This window comes from Clarias gariepinus, chromosome 12, assembly GCF_024256425.1.
Source record: "Clarias gariepinus isolate MV-2021 ecotype Netherlands chromosome 12, CGAR_prim_01v2, whole genome shotgun sequence".
In the NCBI taxonomy this organism is placed as follows: Eukaryota; Metazoa; Chordata; class Actinopteri; order Siluriformes; family Clariidae; genus Clarias; species Clarias gariepinus.
The window spans coordinates 18,395,595-18,415,728 of record NC_071111.1 but is presented as its reverse complement, the minus strand read 5'-3'; the positions used below and the strand labels follow the sequence as shown (position 1 = coordinate 18,415,728).

At 38.6% G+C, this 20,134-nt stretch overlaps 1 protein-coding gene, 1 non-coding gene and 1 pseudogene across 2 annotated transcripts; 1 reads left to right on the top strand and 2 right to left on the bottom strand.

The window, feature by feature from the left end:
- Positions 1-3,859: 3,859 nt before the first annotated feature.
- LOC128534737 (protein mono-ADP-ribosyltransferase PARP11-like) lies at positions 3,860-11,209 on the bottom strand (annotated as a pseudogene).
- Positions 7,207-7,278, bottom strand: trnaa-cgc (transfer RNA alanine (anticodon CGC)). Its single transcript has one exon. It is a non-coding gene; the product is annotated as a tRNA-Ala (tRNA).
- A 2,610-nt stretch (positions 11,210-13,819) lies between the features above and the next one.
- LOC128534736 (protein mono-ADP-ribosyltransferase PARP11-like) lies at positions 13,820-16,727 on the top strand. Its single transcript, XM_053509149.1, has 7 exons — positions 13,820-13,903; positions 13,975-14,089; positions 14,255-14,330; positions 14,454-14,526; positions 15,773-15,906; positions 16,227-16,384; positions 16,459-16,727. Exons 1-7 carry the CDS (start codon positions 13,820-13,822, stop codon positions 16,725-16,727), a joined length of 909 nt encoding a protein of 302 aa, XP_053365124.1.
- The last annotated feature ends 3,407 nt before the right edge of the window (positions 16,728-20,134 follow it).

Genomic DNA, 20,134 nt, shown 5'->3' with positions numbered 1-20,134 from the left:
CCAAATTGGATCTGAGAAACGCCTACCACCTTGTCAGGATACGGGAGGGTGATGAGTGGAAAACTGCCTTCAACATACCCATTATTATGAGTATCTAGCGGTTCCTTTTGGCTTGACCAATGCGCCGGCAGTGTTCCAGGCTCTCATTAACTATGTTCTCAGGGATTTTCTCAATGTCTGTTTTTGCTTACCTGGACAACATCTAGATTTTTTCACGCTCGGTCAAGGAACACAAATCCCACATTCGCCAGGTCCTGCAATGGCTAACTGGAAAATAAACTTTAAATCAAGGTGAAAAAATGTGAATTTTATTGCTTATCCACATCCTTTTTGGGATATTGCATCTCCCCTGAGGGCATCCAGATGGACCCCAGCAAGGTGAAGGCAGTCACTGACTGGCCAGTACCATCATCAAGATGCGAACTCCAACGCTTCTTAGGGTTTACCAACTGTTATCGCCGCTTCATTCGGAGCTACAGCATGGTGGCGGGGCCACTTACGACCCTCACGTCATCTAAGAAACCATTCCAATGGAACCTCCTGGCAGACAGAGCTTTCAAGGACCTTAAACATTGTTTCCCCACTGCTCCCATCCTCATCTTTCCCGACCCCTCCCTCCAGTTTGTTGTGGAAGTAGACGTGTCCGAAACCGGAGTAGGGGCCATCCTGTCTCAGAAATCCACAGAAGACAATAAACTTCACCCTTGCTCTTTCTTCTTCTGCAGACTCACACCCCCTGAGGGCAACGACAACATTGGGGAACGTGAACTATTGGCGGTCAAATTGGCCCTCGAAGATTGGAGCACTGGCTGGAAGGGGCCGACCTACCACAAGAATCTGGAATATTTAGGAACGGCAAAAAGGCTCAACTCACGCCAGGCACATTGGTTGTTATTCTTCTCTCGTTTCTGGTTCATGCTATGGTATCGCCCTGGTTCCAAGAACGCTAAACCTGACGCCCTCTCTTGGCAATTCTCCACCTCTCAGGATGCATCTACAATGGAGACTATCCTTTCTCCTCAATGCCTCGTGGCAATAAACCGGCTTAATGTGGAGCACCTGGTCCAGCAGACCCTCAAACGGGAACCAGGCTCAAGCATCGTCCATCCCAACAAGCTCTTTGTCCCAGTCTCTGTACGAGCACAGGTGTTAGACTGGGCTCACAGTTCCAGACTGGCATGCCACCCTGGGGCAGCACGCACTCTCTTCCTCCTTCAACAGTGCTTCTGGTGGTCCACGCTGAAGGAGAACGTCAAGAATTTTGTGGCCTTCTGTAAAACCTGTGTCAGGAACAAGATTACAAACCGCCCTCCTGACGGTTTCCTTAGACATCTTTCTATTCAAATTCAAATTTCAAATTTTAAAATTCAAATTTATTTGTTACATACACAGTCATACACAGTACAATATGCAGTGAAATGCTTTAGACAACTGCTTGTGACCTTAAAATAAAAGACTATGATGTAGAAAAATAAATATGAAAAGGAAAACAGAAGGTTGGTCTTCAGGGAGCGGAATCGTTTTTCTGACCTCAACAGAGAGAACAGTCCATTGCTGGGGTGGCTGAGGTCCTTCACAATCTTCCTGGCCTTGGTCCAGCACCGCTTGCTGTAGATTGAGTGCAGGTCAGAGAGCTCGGTGCGGATGATGCGCTCAGCTGATCGCACCACCCTCTGTAGAGCTCGTCTGTCCTGCATGGTGCTGTTCCTAAACCAGGTTAAGATGTTTCCCGTCAGGATGCTCTCTATGGTGCAGGAGTAAAAGTTCCTAAACACCTTCGAGGGCAGTTGGAAGTCTCTCAAGCGTCTGAGGTGGTAGAGACGCTGTCGGGCCTTTTTGCACCATTTGTCATGGTCCTGTCACTTGATGTGACAGGACCATGACAGATCTTGTGTGATGTGAACACCGAGGTATTTGAAGCTCTCCACTCTCTTCCCTGGGCTCTCGTTGATGATGGGGGTCTTGTAGTTCCTCTCCTGCTTAGTGCTGAAGTCCACTATCAGCTGACGTTCAAGAGGAGATTGTTCCTCTGGCACCAGTTCTCCAGATTCCCAGTTCCCCTTCAGGTAGGCCGATAATTCCCCGTTCTAGTGTCCAAGTGAGTAAGTCATGTGTGGAGGAGATGAGAGATGGCATCATTAGTAGAACCGTTTGGACGGTAAGCGAACTGTAGAGGGTCCAGTGTGTCTGGTGGAGATGAAATGATAAAGTCCTTGACCAGGCGTTCAAAGCACTTCATCACTATTGAGGTGAGGGCTACAGGGCGATAGTCATTGAGAGAAGCAGGATGTGGTTTCTTCGGGACAGGAACAATGATGGCCTCTTTGAAGCATGTGGGGTGTCCGTGTCCGCTTGTGGTGGAGTATAAACGGCACTGATTATGACCGATGTAAACTCCCGAAGTAGATAAAAAGGACGACACATGATGGACAGTAGTTTCAGATTTGGTGTGCAGGAGCATGTGAGAGGAACAACGTTCGCGCTGTTGCACCAGCTGCTGTTCACCATTAAACACATGCCACTTCCCCGAGTCCCGTGTCCTGTCCATGTGGTGAACCGAGAAGAACTCGGCCGGCTGGATCTTTGTTCTCCCTCAGGATCTCACTCGGCCAGCTCGGATCCAGAGTTAAAAACGTCGAATTGTGAGTGCATTGTATACCAATAGAACCAAGAGTGTCTCTATCATACCTAATGTACTCAATGGTGGTGATTTTGCCGATTTAAAAATGCTGAAAACTAACTTAAAAAACAAAAACAAAAAAAAGGTGGTCGGAGCAGTCGTGACGGCAGCCGACCTCACCAGCGCCATCTATTCCCCACCGCCCTTGGTCCCACATCGCAATCAACTTCGTCACTGGCCTACCACCATCTCAAAACAATACCTGCATCCTAACCATTGTGGACCATTGTTTGTGCACGTCCCCCTCAATACCACGTCCAAGAAACTTTCACCAAGATTCATCGGACCTTTCACCATCACCCGGATCATAAATCCATGCTCCATCCGACTTGCTCTACCACTTTCCATGCGCAGAATCAATCCTACATTTTACATCTTCCATATTCGTCGACTGGTCCCCTGTCCACTATCTCCACCCATTTAACCCCCTCCCACCCCTCGACTCATAGACTTTTCAGGTCTTGTCACCGTGGACGTGGTCTCCAGTTCCTGGTGGACTGGGAAGGCTATGGCCCTGAGGAGAGAAGTTGGGTACCAGCCAGGTTCATCCTGGACTGCTCCCTTATCACTGACTTTCATAGACTTCACCCTGAGGCACCTGCTAGAATGCCAGGTGGTATTTAACGGGGGTGCTGGTGGTACTGTTACAACCTGTCAGGCTACAGCTCTGCCATGATCATATGAGCGCTGCTGTTCCACGTTCCCAACCACCCCTTACATCTCACCGCCTCACTTTCCACTCTCCACACATCTGTACGCTATCACCAATCATCCTCCTTACCCATTTAAACCGCACTCTGTCACCGTCATGTTGCCAGATTATTGAGTGCTTTCCTTAGCCAAATTTTCCAGTGATCTTTCTATGCTCAGTTTTCTCGTAACCGACCACGCTTTGTTTTCCCGACCTCGCTCTCGCCTCACATCTCGGATTTCCATGCTCATGGACTGTTCAAAGTATTTCAACCATTGCATGTGTTTAACGCTGTCACATTACACTAAAATTGATATTGTCAACTAATCACCAATTAAGTGGAACAGTAACAGCAGTTACAGTTGATGGTAAAACCATGAAAAAAACTAAAATATACATTACTTGATGACTTTAATAGCAGACTTGGTAAACAGACCTGCTGATGCAGCTCAATTTGATTAACATCATATTTACATTGGTACAGCTTATCAGAAATAAGACGGAAGAGCGGACTTCTTTTTTCTGCAATAAAATGGCAAATGAACCACTGAGAAAAGAATCTTGATTGATTATTTATTTTTGGTTAATGATTTAAACTCACAGATATAACTTAAATTTAAATGTAAATGTAAACATAAACCTTGCAAGGCCGTGTCTCTGCAGTGTGACGTTATGGGTGCTGGTGGAGTAGCAGAACTTGCTGGAGTACTTGGCATCACGAGCAAAACAGCTTCCTGTGGAGAAAAAGAGAACACAAAAATAAAAACACTAAATATGTATTTAAGCACTTAACTAATGCTGAAAGGACACACCCTGCCCCAAACAGCAAAGAAAACAACATCATAGTTCAGTTTATTCCTAAAGAAGATCATACACCATGCAAATGACCATCAAATAAAAATCATTTCAGTTTACAGTTAAGGTTCATGATTCACATTTTAAGCTACTCTAGGTCATGTGGTGTTTTCACTCATCATCCTAAAATGGAAAAACAGGACATAACTTACAGTACCTTTTCCATAGACATGCCCATGACTTCCTGTAAGTCGCCAGTCAAAGTTGAATGTACAAATGGCCTGGATGTTACTGTTGCCTGTCCCATGAAAGAGCATCCTCTCATTAATGTCCACAGTACGTTTTATCTTTCTCAGCTGGGCCTTTTTCCTTAAATAAAAAATAAAGGAAAATACCAAAACCTTATTTCATTCTTCTGTGGACTCTTAAAAGTACAGTATAACAGAGGTAATATTAAATTGAGGTTAATAATAATTGAACAGGGTTAAAAAAATGTTTTTGAATAATACATTTCAAGTAGTTAGATATTGTATTACATTTACTGTTTAACCTAGCACCAGTGCACAAGATAAAAAAAATTGTTTTCATAATGGCATGGCACAGAGAATATATTGTATGTGTTAAAGTACATACAATACAAAGAGTATATAGAGGTGTATACTAATGTTCTCATTTTAATATTTTATTACGTAAGGAGTAACAGCTAAAATATGATATATAATATTTATCTTATGTTTAATGTAGTGTTTATCTTATATTTTTCTGTGAGGTGATTTTTAGTCTCTGGTGGCAGTTTTACGTATTCAGTATACACACTTGTTACTTTTTCCATTTAACGACATGCCTTAGTGTGTGTATATTACTTTTTTTAAATTAAATTATACATTTATAAATTAATTCTCAGTTATAATAATAATGCCAAATATGTTCTAATCTTTGCTTATATGTTTCAGTACTTCACTTTACTTTAGCAATCTGGAGATTTACAGTATCATGATTTATCTCATGAGAGATTATTCTACAGGCATCATTCTGAAAGACTTTTTCCTGTATTCACAGCAAGTAAATCAATGCAGCAATGTACAAAAGGCATTGACAGAGAGGTGTACACCTGCAGAAAAACTCCCATAGATTCAGGTTCTGTATCCTCTAAATAGATTTTATAGGTTGAGACATGGTCCTCTCATACAGCCTGGCCACTTCTTTGTACTCAAATGTGTCTCGGCACAGAGGGATAAGCTAAGGGATAAAAACACAAGGTCACAAAGGGAGCCTGATGGATATTGAAATAATATATGTTACAGTATGTTTTTACCTGATATGGCTTAGCTGTGTTAACTCTTTCCAGTGACAAGGGACTGGTAGAGCTAGGTTATCACAGATAAATCTGAGCATAAAATAATCAAACCATCAATCTTAATGCATTGGCTTCATGTTGTAATACAAACTGAATGACAAATTTTTATAAAAGATAAATAAATAGACACACAGCCAGAAGACAGGCAGATAAACAGATAGAGAAAAGAAAAAGACCTAACTACTCCCGGTGGTTTGCATACATGATTTACCTAAATCCAGTGGCAGAATGCAGAGCCCGTTTTATCGGTCTCTGTTTTCCAGTTGTGATGTTGATTTGCTTCATAACTACAAATCAAAGAGACATTAGTCTCAAGTCTTAAGTCAGATTAGATAAACACTGGATGTGGGAGATTTCAGACTGCCTGGTTTGAAGTCTAGTTTAAAATGCCACCTGAAAAGTCTAATCTGTAGCTATATTTAGGTGTATAGAAATCCATGGAACCATGTTGATTCCTGTTGTATTTCGCTTCAATCTGTTCGCTGGTCACCGAGCATCCTGCACTGGGATCAATCTGCAAAGAACATAAAAGAGTGCAGATGTCAAACAGACTGAACATGGAAAGGATATCTAAGTGTTTAGCTCATAAACAAGCATCAACCAGGGAGGTGTATGTCTCCCGGCCACAATAATTTGGCCTACTAAAGCTGTGCACTCCAGACACACAGGAGACTAATTTAAAAATGACACCTCAAAAATATGCCAGACTCCACATTCTGCCAGGTAAAACCAATGCCAGTTAGGCTCGGATGCTTCCATCTCCTCCTCATAGAACTCATCATAGTTGCTTTTGGGACTTACTTGCTGAACATGTTGAACACACTTGTCATTTATGAATAAAGAATAATCATTCGATGGCTGGATCCACACCTCAACCTTGACACTCTTTGTGTTGAATGAAGACACTAATTTATGTCTAAGGAGTATTTTCATTAAATACAACATTCATTATTCCCTGAGCCCTAGTTCCAAATAACAAAAATGTAGCACTTTTACAAAACCACAGATACAAGTATTTCAATCTGAATGAATTTTGATTCATACACATTCAAATTCCATACAAACTTAAATAATTCTTTTGATTGTGTAAAGCTGCTTTGGGACTATGCCAATTGTTAAAAGTGCTATACAAATAAAATTTAATTGAATTAAATCGTCCTAAACACTAGAGACAGGATTAGATAAATTATTCATTACCTAAAAAGCTTTATGCTGTGATCAAACAAGTTCTACCATTAGCAACATAATCCTCTGATGTACATTTTGAAGGAGTTTCTGAAAATGGACGGCTATATACTGATGTATGACCAAATAGTTGTTGGGTATATGAAAGGGAAACTTAAATAAACTTTTTGAACAACATTCCATATTTGAACACCTTTCTCCTTTTTTTGTATTGGGAGATCTGACTACATAATAATTTAGTTATTTGTCACATGTACCTTACAGCACAGGGAAATATTTCTTTTTGCATATGCAAGTTAGTAAGCTGGGGTCAGATCACAGGGTCACTCAGGATACAGCATCCTTTGGAGCATACAGGGTTAAGGGCCTTACTCAAGGGCTCAAGAGTGGAAGTCTGGCAGTGCTGGGCCACGAACCCCCAACCTTCTGATCAGTAGCCCAGTAACCGTCAGCTTTATCCGACTTAGCCACTACTGCCCTTTAAAATCTACTGCTTCATGGAGATGCCGGGCATTGAACCCGGGGCCTCATACATGCGAAGCATGCGCTCTACCACTGAGCTACATCCCCACAGGTAGCCACATATTCTATTGATGTGCTCCAATGTGTATAAAGCAAAATGAAGAAAAGTGAAGCTTACTGAATACCATGGTATTGTACATATTTTTTTTAAAAAAAAGCCTTTTAAATTTATTCATTTCATCCAATTTGCTGCCAAACATAGCAAAAATAACAAAAACTTTACCCTGTATTCCCATTTTGACTAATTTTTAGGGGTTATTCTCTTTGTACCCATGCATGTATGTTGATACAGTAGATGCTCATCACCCATAGCTATAACAAACACATAAGGACACTGATGGGAACCAAATTATAGAAACTCTGTCAAACTCAGAAAGTGATATTATTCAACACTTCTCTCTATCTTTTGAAAAGAAATCCTTTGTCGTAAAGCAATCTACAAACCTAACTAAAATGTCAAGTTTGTGTTTTTATCATTAGCTGTACCTTATAAGGTGTTTCAGAGTCCGTGTTCTCCCAGTGAGCAGGTACAGATGGAGCCTGGTCTGCATATTTGCCTCTGTTTCATCAGACAAATAGAAGTTTCGCTTTCATTTCATTTACATTTACATTTGGACATTTGGCAGATTTTCTTATCCAGAGCTACTTACAAAATTTTCCATCATTGGACAGATCCTTACACTGGGTTATTTTTTAAGTTACTTACTGTGAACCATTAGTCAAACACTAATTGGGAAGGTTTTTTTTTCTTTTTTTTTGCGGGGGGTGCAGAGTCAGATTAACTCAAGTATTTTATGATAAAGATAACAAACAAGATGAACTCTTCAAGCAAGCAAGAGTAGTCAAGATTTAATAATAAAAAAAAAAAAGTAAATACACAGACCTGATCATATGCTCAGGGAACAAAGAACGTTTTAATTTTTGCATCTGTCCTGTCCTTAGGTTGGTCATCCAGTACCCTAAGTTTAGTAAATCTAAATGTTATGCAGCTGTAGCAAATGTAGTTAGCTTTTACTAATTTAGCATAATTAATCTAAAAGTAAAATTTTTCATTTATTTATTAACATATTTATAGTCCACGAAAAGTAGTTTTAAGTATTAACCTGATAAGTAACATTACCACAAAAATAAATTTTGAAGATCCCTGCTGCTGTGTTAATGTTAATAACTCCATTTGGGTTTTTAACATAAAGCATTTCCAGTTCTAAGCTGCTGATGGAGTTCACTGGATCATCCTGTAATGAAAAACTTGTTTCATAAAAATACAACAAAATATATATATACACTTACCTGAAGGATTATTAGGAACACCATACTAATACAGTGTTTGACCCCCTTTTCACCTTCAGAACTGCCTTAATTCTACGTGGCATTTATTTAAAAAGGTGCTAAAAGCATTCTTTAGAAATATTGGCCCATATTGATAGGATAGCATCTTGCAGTTGATTGAGATTTGTGGGATGCACATCCAGGGCACGAAGCTCCCGTTCAACCACATCCCAAAGATGCTCTATTGGGTTGAGATCTGGTGACTGTGGGGGCCATTTTAGTACAGTGAACTCATTGTCATGTTCAAGAAACCAATTTAAAATGATTTGAGCTTTGTGACATGGTGCATTATCCTGCTGGAAGTAGCCATCAAAGGATGGGTACATGGTGGTCATAAAGGGATGGACATGGTCAGAAACAATGCTCAGGTAGCTTGTGGCATTTAAACGATGCCCAATTGACACTAAGGGGCCTAAAGTGTGCCAATAAAACATCCCCCACACCATTACACCACCACCAGCCTGCACAGTGGTAACAAGGCATGATGGATCCATGTTCTCATTCTGCCAAATTCTGACTCTAACATTTGAACGTCTCAACAGAAATCGAGACTCATCAGACCAGGCAACATTTTTCCAGTCTTCAACTGTCTAATTTTGGTGAGCTCGTGCAAATTGTAGCCTCTTTTTCTAATTTGTAGTGCCATGTGATTGGTTGATTGGTTGATATATAATATATATATATATTATGGCAAGCCGTTTAGGAAAATATTCATGAGAGAATTGAATGAAAACTTTATATATATTGAATGAAAAGTCTGAATATATTGAATGAAACTCTATATATATTGAATGGATTCTGAATATATTAAATGAAACTCGATATATATTGAATGGATTCTGAATATATTGAATAAAACTCGATATATATATTGAATGGATTCTGAATATATTGAATGAAAAGTCTGAATATATTGAATGGAATCTGAATATACTGAATGAAACTCGATATATATTGAATGGATTCTGAATATATTGAATGAAACTCGATATATGTTGAATGGATTCTGAATATATTGAATGAAACTGGATATATATTGAATGGATTCTGAATATATTGAATAAAACTCGATATATATATTGAATGGATTCTGAATATATTGAATGAAAAGTCTGAATATATTGAATGGAATCTGAATATACTGAATGAAACTCGATATATATTGAATGGATTCTGAATATATTGAATGAAACTCGATATATGTTGAATGGATTCTGAATATATTAAATGAAACTCGATATATATTGAATGGATTCTGAATATATTGAATTAAAAGTCTGAATATATTGAATGAAACATGACGTCATCGAAACACAGCGCCATCTTTAGGAAGGATGAGTGAGTCCGCGAGAAACTTGGTTGCTGCGATTCTGAGAAATGAAGAGATGGTCAACACGTTAGTGAGTGTGTGTACGGCCCAAAGTGGTGCTGTAAGCCTCACTCAATATCAGATTTCCACATTCGAATACGTTTAAACCCGCCACGAGTTGTTATTACTTTTTCCTCCCTAATGTGTCACAGCTGCGTTTGGTTTTCCCAGTTAATTTGCAGTGCATTTAAGCCCAGCGTTTCGTTGTAAAGTAGACTGTTACGGTCAGTTTCTTTTGTGGCTTGCTCTAATTAATTTCGCCCTCTGTGAATGTCCTTGGCTACGAGCTCGCCTTATGCCTAATTCTGTTGTTTGCACATCAACTGGACTCTTAACTGCTTTGGCTTGATTGCCTTTGTTTTTAGCTCGAATACGAATTAGTGAGTGTAACCATCTTCACTCTCGTTACCAAACATCACTTTATACAACACTAGTGTAAGTACTCGGACGGGTAAAGGAGGAGGAAATGGACTTTGGGCCGTACACGCACTCATTAACGTATTGCCCATCTCTGCATTTCTCATAATCGCAGCAACCAAGTTTCTCGCGGACTCGCTTATTCCTCCTAAAGATGGCGCTGTGTTTCGATGACGTCATGTTTTATTCAATATATATTGAGTTTCATTCAATATATTCAGAAACCATTCAATATATTCAGACTTTTCATTAAATATATTCAGAATCCATTCAATATATATCGAGTTTTATTCAATATATTCAGAATCCATTCAATATATATAGAGTTTCATTCAATATATTCAGAATCCATTCGATATATTCAGAATCCATTCAATATATATCGAGTTTCATTCAATATATATCGAGTTTTATTCAATATATTCAGACTTTTCATTCAATATTTTCAGACTTTTTATTCAATATATTCAGACTTTTCATTCAATATATTTAGAATCCATTTAATATATATCGAGTTTCATTCAATATATATCGATTTTCATTCAATATATATCGAGTTTCATTCAATATATTCAGACTTTTCATTCAATATATTCAGAATCCATTTAATATGTATCGAGTTTCATTCAATATATTCAGAATCCATTCAATATATATCGAGTTTCATTCAATATATTCAGACTTTTCATTCAATACATATAGTTTTCATTCAATTCTCTCATGAATATTTTCCTAAACGGCTTGCCATAATATATATATATATATATATATTATGGCAAGCCGTTTAGGAAAATTAATAGCACTTACTCGTGGTTCTCCAGCGAACTCGAAACTGAACGACACTTGCGTGTCTTTCTTGTGCATGATGGTGCAGCCACAGTCCTAAACAAAAACGAAAATTGAAACTGCTCTTTGTAATTAACAGAACATGTGAAGCTGACAATACTTAGAACAAATGACCTTACCAATACTGTAATAATGTTTTTCTACAATACACTACAGTTTACTATGATGAATATTTAAAAAATAGAAAAACTATTTGCCCCCTTCCTGATTTCTTATTCTTTTGCATGTTTGTCACACTTAAATGTTTCTGCTCATCAAAACCGTTCACCGTGGCCCTGTGTGAAAAAGTGATTGCCCCCCTTGTTAAAAAATAACTTAACTGTGGTTTATCACACCTGAGTTCAATTTCTGTAGTCACACCCAGGCCTGATTACTGCCACACTTGTTTCAATCAAGAAATTACTTAAATAGGAGCTACCTGACACAGAGAAGTAGACCAAAAGCACCTCAAAAGCTAGACATCATGCCAAGATCCAAAGAAATTCAGTAACAAATGAGAACAAAAGTAATTGAGATCTATCAGTCTGGTAAAGGTTATAAAGCCATTTTTAAAGCTTTGGGACTCCAGCGAACCACAACGAGAGCCATTATCCACAAATGGCAAAAACATGGAACAGTGGTGAACCTTCCCAGGAGTGGCCGGCCGACCAAAATTACCCCAAGAGCGCAGAGACAACTCATCCGAGAGGCCACAAAAGACCCCAGGACAACATCTAAAGAACTGCAGGCCTCACTTGCCTCAATTAAGGTCAGTGTTCACGACTCCACCATAAGAAAGAGACTGGCAAAAACGGCCTGCATGGCAGATTTCCAAGGCGCAAACCACTTTTAAGCAAAAAGAACATTAAGGCTTGTCTCAATTTTGCTAAAAACATCTCAATGATTGCCAAGACTTTTGGGAAAATACCTTGTGGCAAAAGTTTAACTTTTTGGAAGGTGCATGTCCCGTTACATCTGGTGTAAAAGTAACACAGCATTTCAGAAAAAGAACATCATACCAACAGTAAAATATGGTGGTGGTAGTGTGATGGTCTGGGGTTGTTTTGCTGCTTCAGGAACTGGAAGGCTTGCTGTGATAGATGGGACCATGAATTCTACTGTCTACCAAAAAATCCTGAAGGAGAATTCCCGGCCATCTGTTCGTCAACTGAAGCTGAAGCGATCTTGGGTGCTGCAGCAGGACAATGACCCAAAACACACCAGCAAATCCACCTCTGAATGGCTGCAGAAAAACAAAATAAAGACTTTGGAGTGGCCTAGTCAAAGTCCTGACCTGAACCCTATTGAGATGTTGTGGCATGACCTTAAAAAGGCGGTTCATGCTAGAAAATCCTCAAATAAAGCTGAATTACAACAATTCTGCAAAGATGAGTGGGCCAAAATTCCTCCAGAGCGCTGTAAAAGACTCATTGCAAGTTATCACAAATGCTTGATTGCAGTTATTGCTGCTAAGGGTGGCCCAACCAGTTATTAGGTTCAGGGGGCCATTACTTTTTCACACAGGGCCATGTAGGTTTGGATTTTTTTTCTCCCTAAATAATAAAAACCATCATTTAAAAACTGCATTTTGTGTTTACTTGTGTTCTTTTTGACTAATAGTTAAATGTGTTTGATGATCAGAAACATTTAAGTGTGACAAACATGCAAAAGAATAAGAAATCAGGAAGGGGGCAAATAGTTTTTCACACCACTGTGTATATATATATATATATATATATAGTTATATTTGGATATATATAGTTATATTTGGATATAACTATATTATATAAATATATTTGCAGAGGTAAAGAAGGTGCAGGATTTTAAGTACTTAGGGTCAACGGTCCAGAGCAACGAAAAGTGTTCAAAAGGGGTGAAGAGGCGGGTACAGCCTAGGACAGTGGTGAGACCAGCAATGATCTACGGCTTAGAGACAGTGGCACTAAAGAAAAGACAGGAGGCAGAGTTGGAGGTAGTAGAGCTGAAGATGTTGAGGTTCTCTTTGGGAGTGACAAGGATGGATAGGATTAAGAATGAGTTTATCAGAGGGACAACCCACGTTAGATGTTTTGGAGATAAAGTCAGAGAGGTCAGATTGAGGTGGTTTGGACATGTTCAGAGGGGAGATTGTGAATATATTGCCAGGCAGGAGGTCTAGAGGAAGACCAAAAAGGAGATTTATGAATGCAGTGAGAGAGGACATGAAGTTAGTTGGTGTGAGAGAAGAGGATGCAGAGGATAGGGTTAGATGGAGGCAAATGATTCGCTGTGGCGACCCCTGAAAGGGAACAGCCGAAAGACAAAGAAGAAGAAGATATAATATAGTTATATTTAATGTTAAGCGTCACCAGCCGGCCCGATTTGGCGGCCCCGCTCCTTTCGTGCACCTGCAGAAGGGTGTGCCACCTACGTAGGGAGCCTACAGAGTGAGCGAGGAGCGATAACAAATAAGGCGCACGTAGTGATGCATGGTTTGGGCAGTTTAGGCTGGAACACAGAGACGTTGTCTGCAATAAATGTTCCCTCCCATCAGTGATGTCAGTAAAGGAGTGTCTGTTCCCTGTCACCTGGACCAGTTAAGCTTAACTAACTGCAGAACGTTTAGAGTGCTACCTCAAAATTTAGAGGGGACTTTTAATTAACACCGCCATGTTTGCTGGTTGTGGTGGGCAGGATGATTATTCTTGGTACTGGTTCTATGAAGCAGAGAGTGACGTTTGGCACAGAACTGAGGTATTATTTCATTTTATTACTATTCCAAAGCTTTTTCCTAGCTGCTTTCATGAAAAAATAATCCTTTACAGGATGATCCAGCGAACCCCATCAGCAGCTCAGAACTGGAAATGTTTTTTGCTAAAAACCCATATGGAGTTATTAACATCAACACAGCAGCAGGGATCTTCAAAATTGATTTTTTTGGTAATGTCACTTCTCAGGTTGATACTTAAAAGTACTTTTGTGGACCATAAATATGTTTAAGAATAAATGAAAATTGTAACTCTTAGAGTAATTATGCTAAATTAATACAAGCTATTTACATGACTTTTAAAAAGGATAATAACATTTAGATTTACTAAAATTTAGGGTTCCTGAAGACCAACCTAAGGACAGGACAGGCACAAAAATTAAAACGTTCTTTATTCACTAAGCATAACATCAGGTCTGTGCATTTACATTTTCTTTTAACTAAAGCTTGACTACTCTTGCTTGCTTGATGAGTTCATCTTGTGTGTTACCTTTATCATGAAATGAAAATGAAACTCCTGTTTTTCTAATGAAATAGATGCAAATGTGCAGACCAGGCTCCATCTGTACCTGCTCACTGGGAAAAGATGGATGATATAACACCTTATAAGGTACAGCTTATGATTAAGCTGCCCAACACATTATTAAAACCTGAAAGGATAATGTTTGAGGCATAATTTTTAAGGAAGAAATGTTGTGTGATGGAAGATCACTTAAACGTTTGCTGAAATCAAATCATAGTCGAACTCATGGCTATGTTTAATAATGAATGTAAGAACATTTACATATGGACAAAGTGAAGAGAACTGAAGTGAAGTGAAGGGACTGGGACTTATCAGCTGTTTAGCATCATCACTAAGGCTAATAGGAAAACAAAACTTCAATTTGCTAGGATTATGGATCACTGTAGAAAGGTCATGTGGTTTGATGAGTCCAGATTCACCCTGTTCCATAGTGATTGGCACATAGGGTAGGAAGAAGTGAAGCAGCCATCATGCCTATATTACATACCGTAAAAGCCTGTGGGGCAGTGTTATGATCTGGGATTGATTCTGTTGGTCAGATCTGGGTTCAGCAATGTTATGTGTCTAAAAAATGTGGTCAGCTGACTACGTAAATACAGAATAACCTTTCTTTTTTTTCATAAATGGATTTTTTTTGTTACCTGATGGCACAAGCATATTCCAGAATAGTATAGGAAGGGTGGCATGGTGGTGTAGTGGTTAGTACTTTCGCCTTGCATATCCAGGGTTCGGGGTACAATTCCTGCTTCGGTTTTGAGTGCATGGAGTTTGCATGTTCTCCCTGTGCTTGGTGATCCCACATTCCAAAGACATGCGAATGAGGAGTTAATTGGTGTTTCCAAATTGCTCTTAATGTGTGTGCCCTGCAATAGATCAGCACCCAGTCCAAAGTACAGTATAACCTGCCTTGTGTCTCTTAAGTCTCCTGGGATAGGCTCCAGGCCCCCCTGTGACCCTGTATACAGGATAAAGTTGTACAGACAAAGAGTGGTTCAGGAAGCATCTTTGGGACATTCTGGATGAGACTTTACGCAGCTCTCCGACTCCGAAAAATTAATGAAACTTTGGACAGAAATAAATGTTGTGACATCACATAAGCTTATTGGAATGATGCTACAACAAATGTGTGCCATAATCAAAGCAAAGGGCACTCCAATGAAATATTAAAATGTCTGACTTTTTTTTGGCTTGGCAGTGTATTTTATATAATTTTGCAATGGTGACTGCTGATTAGTTATTGCAGTACTAAATGCTGTGTGATCATAATGCCTGCTTTAATATGTTTTTAAAATTGATTTAAATCATTAATAAATTATCTCTCTTTGTTTTAAAGGCTTTTACTGTAGACAGGCAAACAAGTGAGTTTGAGGAAGTAGAAAGGTATGTGCGAGAAATTGGTCTTCTGCAGGAACCTCTGAAATATATCTACAGAATACAGAATGTTGACCTCTGGGAGCTGTACTGTAGGTAAGTACTATAATGTCCTTTTAACCAGCACCTCTGAACCATCTGAGTTGCCCTCCTCACAGTTATTGTGGGCTACAAAACTAACTAGTTTCTAACACAAGGCAGAGCCAAAAACTAGTTAAAAAAACAGCTAAAAAAAATCATGATCTATTAATAATAAACAACGTTTATATAATACCATCAGCTTAGCTTACGATAGACACCACAGATGTACAGTATATACATTATGAGGTAGACAGAGACAGTCTAGAATGTTGAAATATTTTACTTCATGTGTATTCATTCAATGTTCTTAATGTATTCACCCTTTTCCTTTTTAGGAAAAAATCCCAGCTGATGAGGATAAAAGGTCAGTCAGAAATTGAAGAACGAATGCTCTTCCATGGCACAGGCAAGAACTACGTGGATAGTATTTGCTTGTACAATTTTGACTGCAGAATATCTGAGTCAGTAAGATATGGTCACCTCTATGGCAAAGGTAAGTTGGGTTTGATGTTTTCTTGTCCTTATATAACATCCAGTTGTTTACAAAAGTTATTAATTTTCTTTTAGGTACATACTTTTCCATACATGCATCCTACGCTGACATGTACAGCAAGTTCCGAAGCCAGGGACACACAAATGAGACACGAATAATGTTCCTTGCTCGTGTGATTGTTGGGAATTACACGACTGGGCAGCAGCGTTTTTGCAAACCTGATGGTGATAAAATTGAAAATATACATGACAGCTGTGTTGACGATACTTTATATCCCAGAACTTTTGTTATCTTTAATTCTAACCAGATATATCCGGAGTACGTGCTGGAGTATGGTGGGTAATAGGGTGAGAAAATATTCATGGAAGTCACAGAAACATTACTGGTCTGTTGATTTTTGAATATAGAAGGTAAGAACAAAATTTGTTCATTTAGCTTAATTATTATTACTGTATCTTCATCTCATCGTCTATACCACTTTATCCTGTATTCAGGGTCGCGGGGATCTAAGGCCTATCCCAGGGGGCTTAGGGCACGAGGAAGGGTGCCAATCCATCCCAGGGAACACACACATACACACGCTACATGCAATTTGGGAACGCCAATTAGCATAACCTGCATATCTTTGTACTGTGGGAGGAAACCCACCAAGCACGGGGAGAACATGCAAACTCCATGCACACAGAGACGGGAATCGAGCCTGGCCAGGAATCGAACCCAGTCCCTGGAGGTGCAAGGCAACAGTTATTGTACACCAACGTGCCAACTATTATTATTATTATTATTTGCTTTCATGAAAAACTAATACATTTATTCCTTATTTTTTAACTAGATAAATGATTAGATAATTAGATTTCATATTTACAAAGATCCAAATAAGCAGCTAACAGTTGCAACTTTTCTTTTTAATACTTGAATATGAAGGATTAGGGGGGAAAAAAGTGCATCTGTCTTTGATCATTCATCCATAACAATGTGGGTTCCACATCGCATGGGTCGAAATTATTAAAAAAAATCCTCAGCATCAAAGTAGTCCTCAATGTCAGGGTTAAGCAACTCCTTACCATATGAGGACAGATTCATCTGTTTGAGGATAGGATCCTCAAAGAACTCTTCCAGGTCTGTGTCTCCAATAATCACGGCCCCAACATGCGCCCTCCGCTCAACATCATTTTATACTCTAGAACTGGTGGTTGGGTGGCGGAGTGTGTGGTCAAAAAAACAACAAAAGCTAAATTTTTAACTTATTTTGCTTATACCGGACTTTTATTTTGAAATGCACGCGCGACAACCATACCGTTTGACACGTGAAATTTAATTTAATTATAGCAACAAATATGGCAAAGCGCAAGTACGACCCCGAATATGTAAAGTATGGATTTACATATATCGACGACAAAAAAGGCCCAAAACCTCAGTGTGTCATATGTAGTGAGGTGCTCTCACAAGAGAGCATGAAACCTTATAAATTAAAACGACATTTAGAAACCAAACATCCCGGTTGCAAGGACAAACCTGTGGACTATTTTCAAAGACGACTAATAATAAAATAAAATATTAAATAATAAAGCATAAATATATAAATAATAAAGCGATAAAATATTGTTTATTTGTAAGTCTTGGTGATTTTCCTATGATTTATCTGTCACTACTTGTGTATGTTAACAAATAAATACAAATTAATTATAATTCCTAAAATTATATTATAGTTCCTAAAAATTTGAGTTGCAGCTTGATGACCATGTAAAAATGTGGGTCCCATGGCCAAACCAGTTGAAAACCACTGCTTTAGACCACTAGTTTGTGATCTAAGCCCAGGCCCAGAGCATTAAACACAACATAAAAATGTCTCCTACAAATGTCACTGTGCAAAAAAATAATAATAATGAAAAAAAAAATATATATATATATATATATATATATATATATATAATTCTTCTTAAGTAGATATTAAATCAGAAGCAAAATATACTGTAAAGCAGAGGATGCTGACAGGACAAGGTAAACATTTACATTTTACATTTAGCAGACGCTCTTATCCAGAGCGACTTACATTTTTATCTCATTATACAACTGAGCAGTTGAGGGTTAAGGGCCTTGCTCAAGGGCCCAACAGTGGCAACTTGGTGGTTGTGGGGTTTGAACCTGGGATCTTCCGAACCGTAGTCCAATGCCTTAACCACTGAGCTACCCCTGGCCCTAAACATTTATATGAGATATATGTTACAGTGATAGCTGATACATTATTACATTTGATTGGATCATCTCAAATCAGTTTTTCAAAATAAATCAAATCAAATAAAAATACTTTCAAAGTGCCAGTTCTCTGTTTGTATACCGAGAAAGTTTGAATAATTGAGAAAGGGGGTGGAGACATTATCACAGACGCATCTGCAGTGTTGTTGCTGTGAAACCATAATCCAGAATCAGAATCCAGCTTCTATTTTTTTACCTTTAATTTTCTTTTGTCCCTAAATAAAAAATTACTTGTAGTACTTATCTTAATATTTCATGTTTGTGTCTTATAACCCTCTGTGGTCTGAGGCCTTTTTAAAGACCTGCAGTGAGTCAGAGCTATTTCCAAATTTTTGTAAATTTAAAATCTTTATCGATGTGCTAATACAATACATTAGGTTCATGTATGACTTTTAAACTTATGTCAAAATACACATGCAAGAAAATACAATTTCAAACTCTATCAGGAACACAGTAAAAATGGAGAAGAAACTAACCTTGCAGATTGTTTTAAACACAAATTGGGTGTGTGCCTACTGTATAGCAAAACCTTTTTTTTTTCAGCAGAGCCTCTGTTACACTAAATAATCCATGACTCTTCATAAATATGCAAGACATATTGACACCTGGTCACTCAAAAACATGCTTCACTAAGACCAAAGAAAGAGGGAAAAGATTAATAATATGATATGATATAATATAATATAATATAATATAATATAATATAATATAATATAACGTTACATTACAGGTAGTTCCAGACTTAGGAATAAGTTCCATTCCATTCCAAATAAATGTATTAAACAAACTTTGAACTATATTTTTGTCACATAAAATCATTTTGGTGATCATGTGCAGAACTGACGCAACTATGATCTGATGCAATTACACAGTTAACGCGCACACAATTACAAGCGCGCACACTTTGACAGATTTGAAACAGTCATCAACTAACGATCAAAATGGACAAATTTGTTAATAGAGGACCTTTTGGGCTGCGTTGAGAGTTTTAAAATGAAGCTAGGACTGTACACTGCACAACTTAAAGATAGTGATCTAACTCACTTTCCACTTCTGAATGACGCGGTACTGGACATGCAACAGAGAGAACCATTCGTTAAAACTGTCAGTCAAATGCAAGAAAAATTCATCTCTCGTTTTTTCTGATTTTGAGAAAATAAAATATGCAGGACATTTCATCAGAGAGCCATTCACTTTTCCTGCGGAAAAAGTCAAGGACTTGGCTGCAACTTTCGGGCTTGCCTCGCCGCGCGCTCGAAGATGAACTAATGGATGTTCAGGCAAGGACACAGTCAAACCGTGCAGCAGTCATCCTCAGTTGCAGAAATGTGGCGAAACATCTCTGGACAAAACCTCAGATTATTAAGTTCAAAAGTGCTTTCCATATTTGGATCCACAAACATTTGCGAACGCACATTTCTGCAATGATGCTTATCAAGTCACGTTTCCGTGCGCGTCTTACAGACTACAACTTACAGTCACAACTTCATTGTG

Excerpts from the sequence above, each read along its gene's own strand:
- LOC128534736 (XM_053509149.1), top strand. The coding sequence starts at position 13,820 with ATGTTTGCTGGTTGTGGTGGGCAGGATGATTATTCTTGGTACTGGTTC. Across the intron at positions 14,331-14,453 it reads TTCACTAAGCATAACATCAG|ATGCAAATGTGCAGACCAGG; the intron begins GTCTGTGCATTT and ends CTAATGAAATAG. Across the intron at positions 16,385-16,458 it reads TGGTCACCTCTATGGCAAAG|GTACATACTTTTCCATACAT; the intron begins GTAAGTTGGGTT and ends ATTTTCTTTTAG.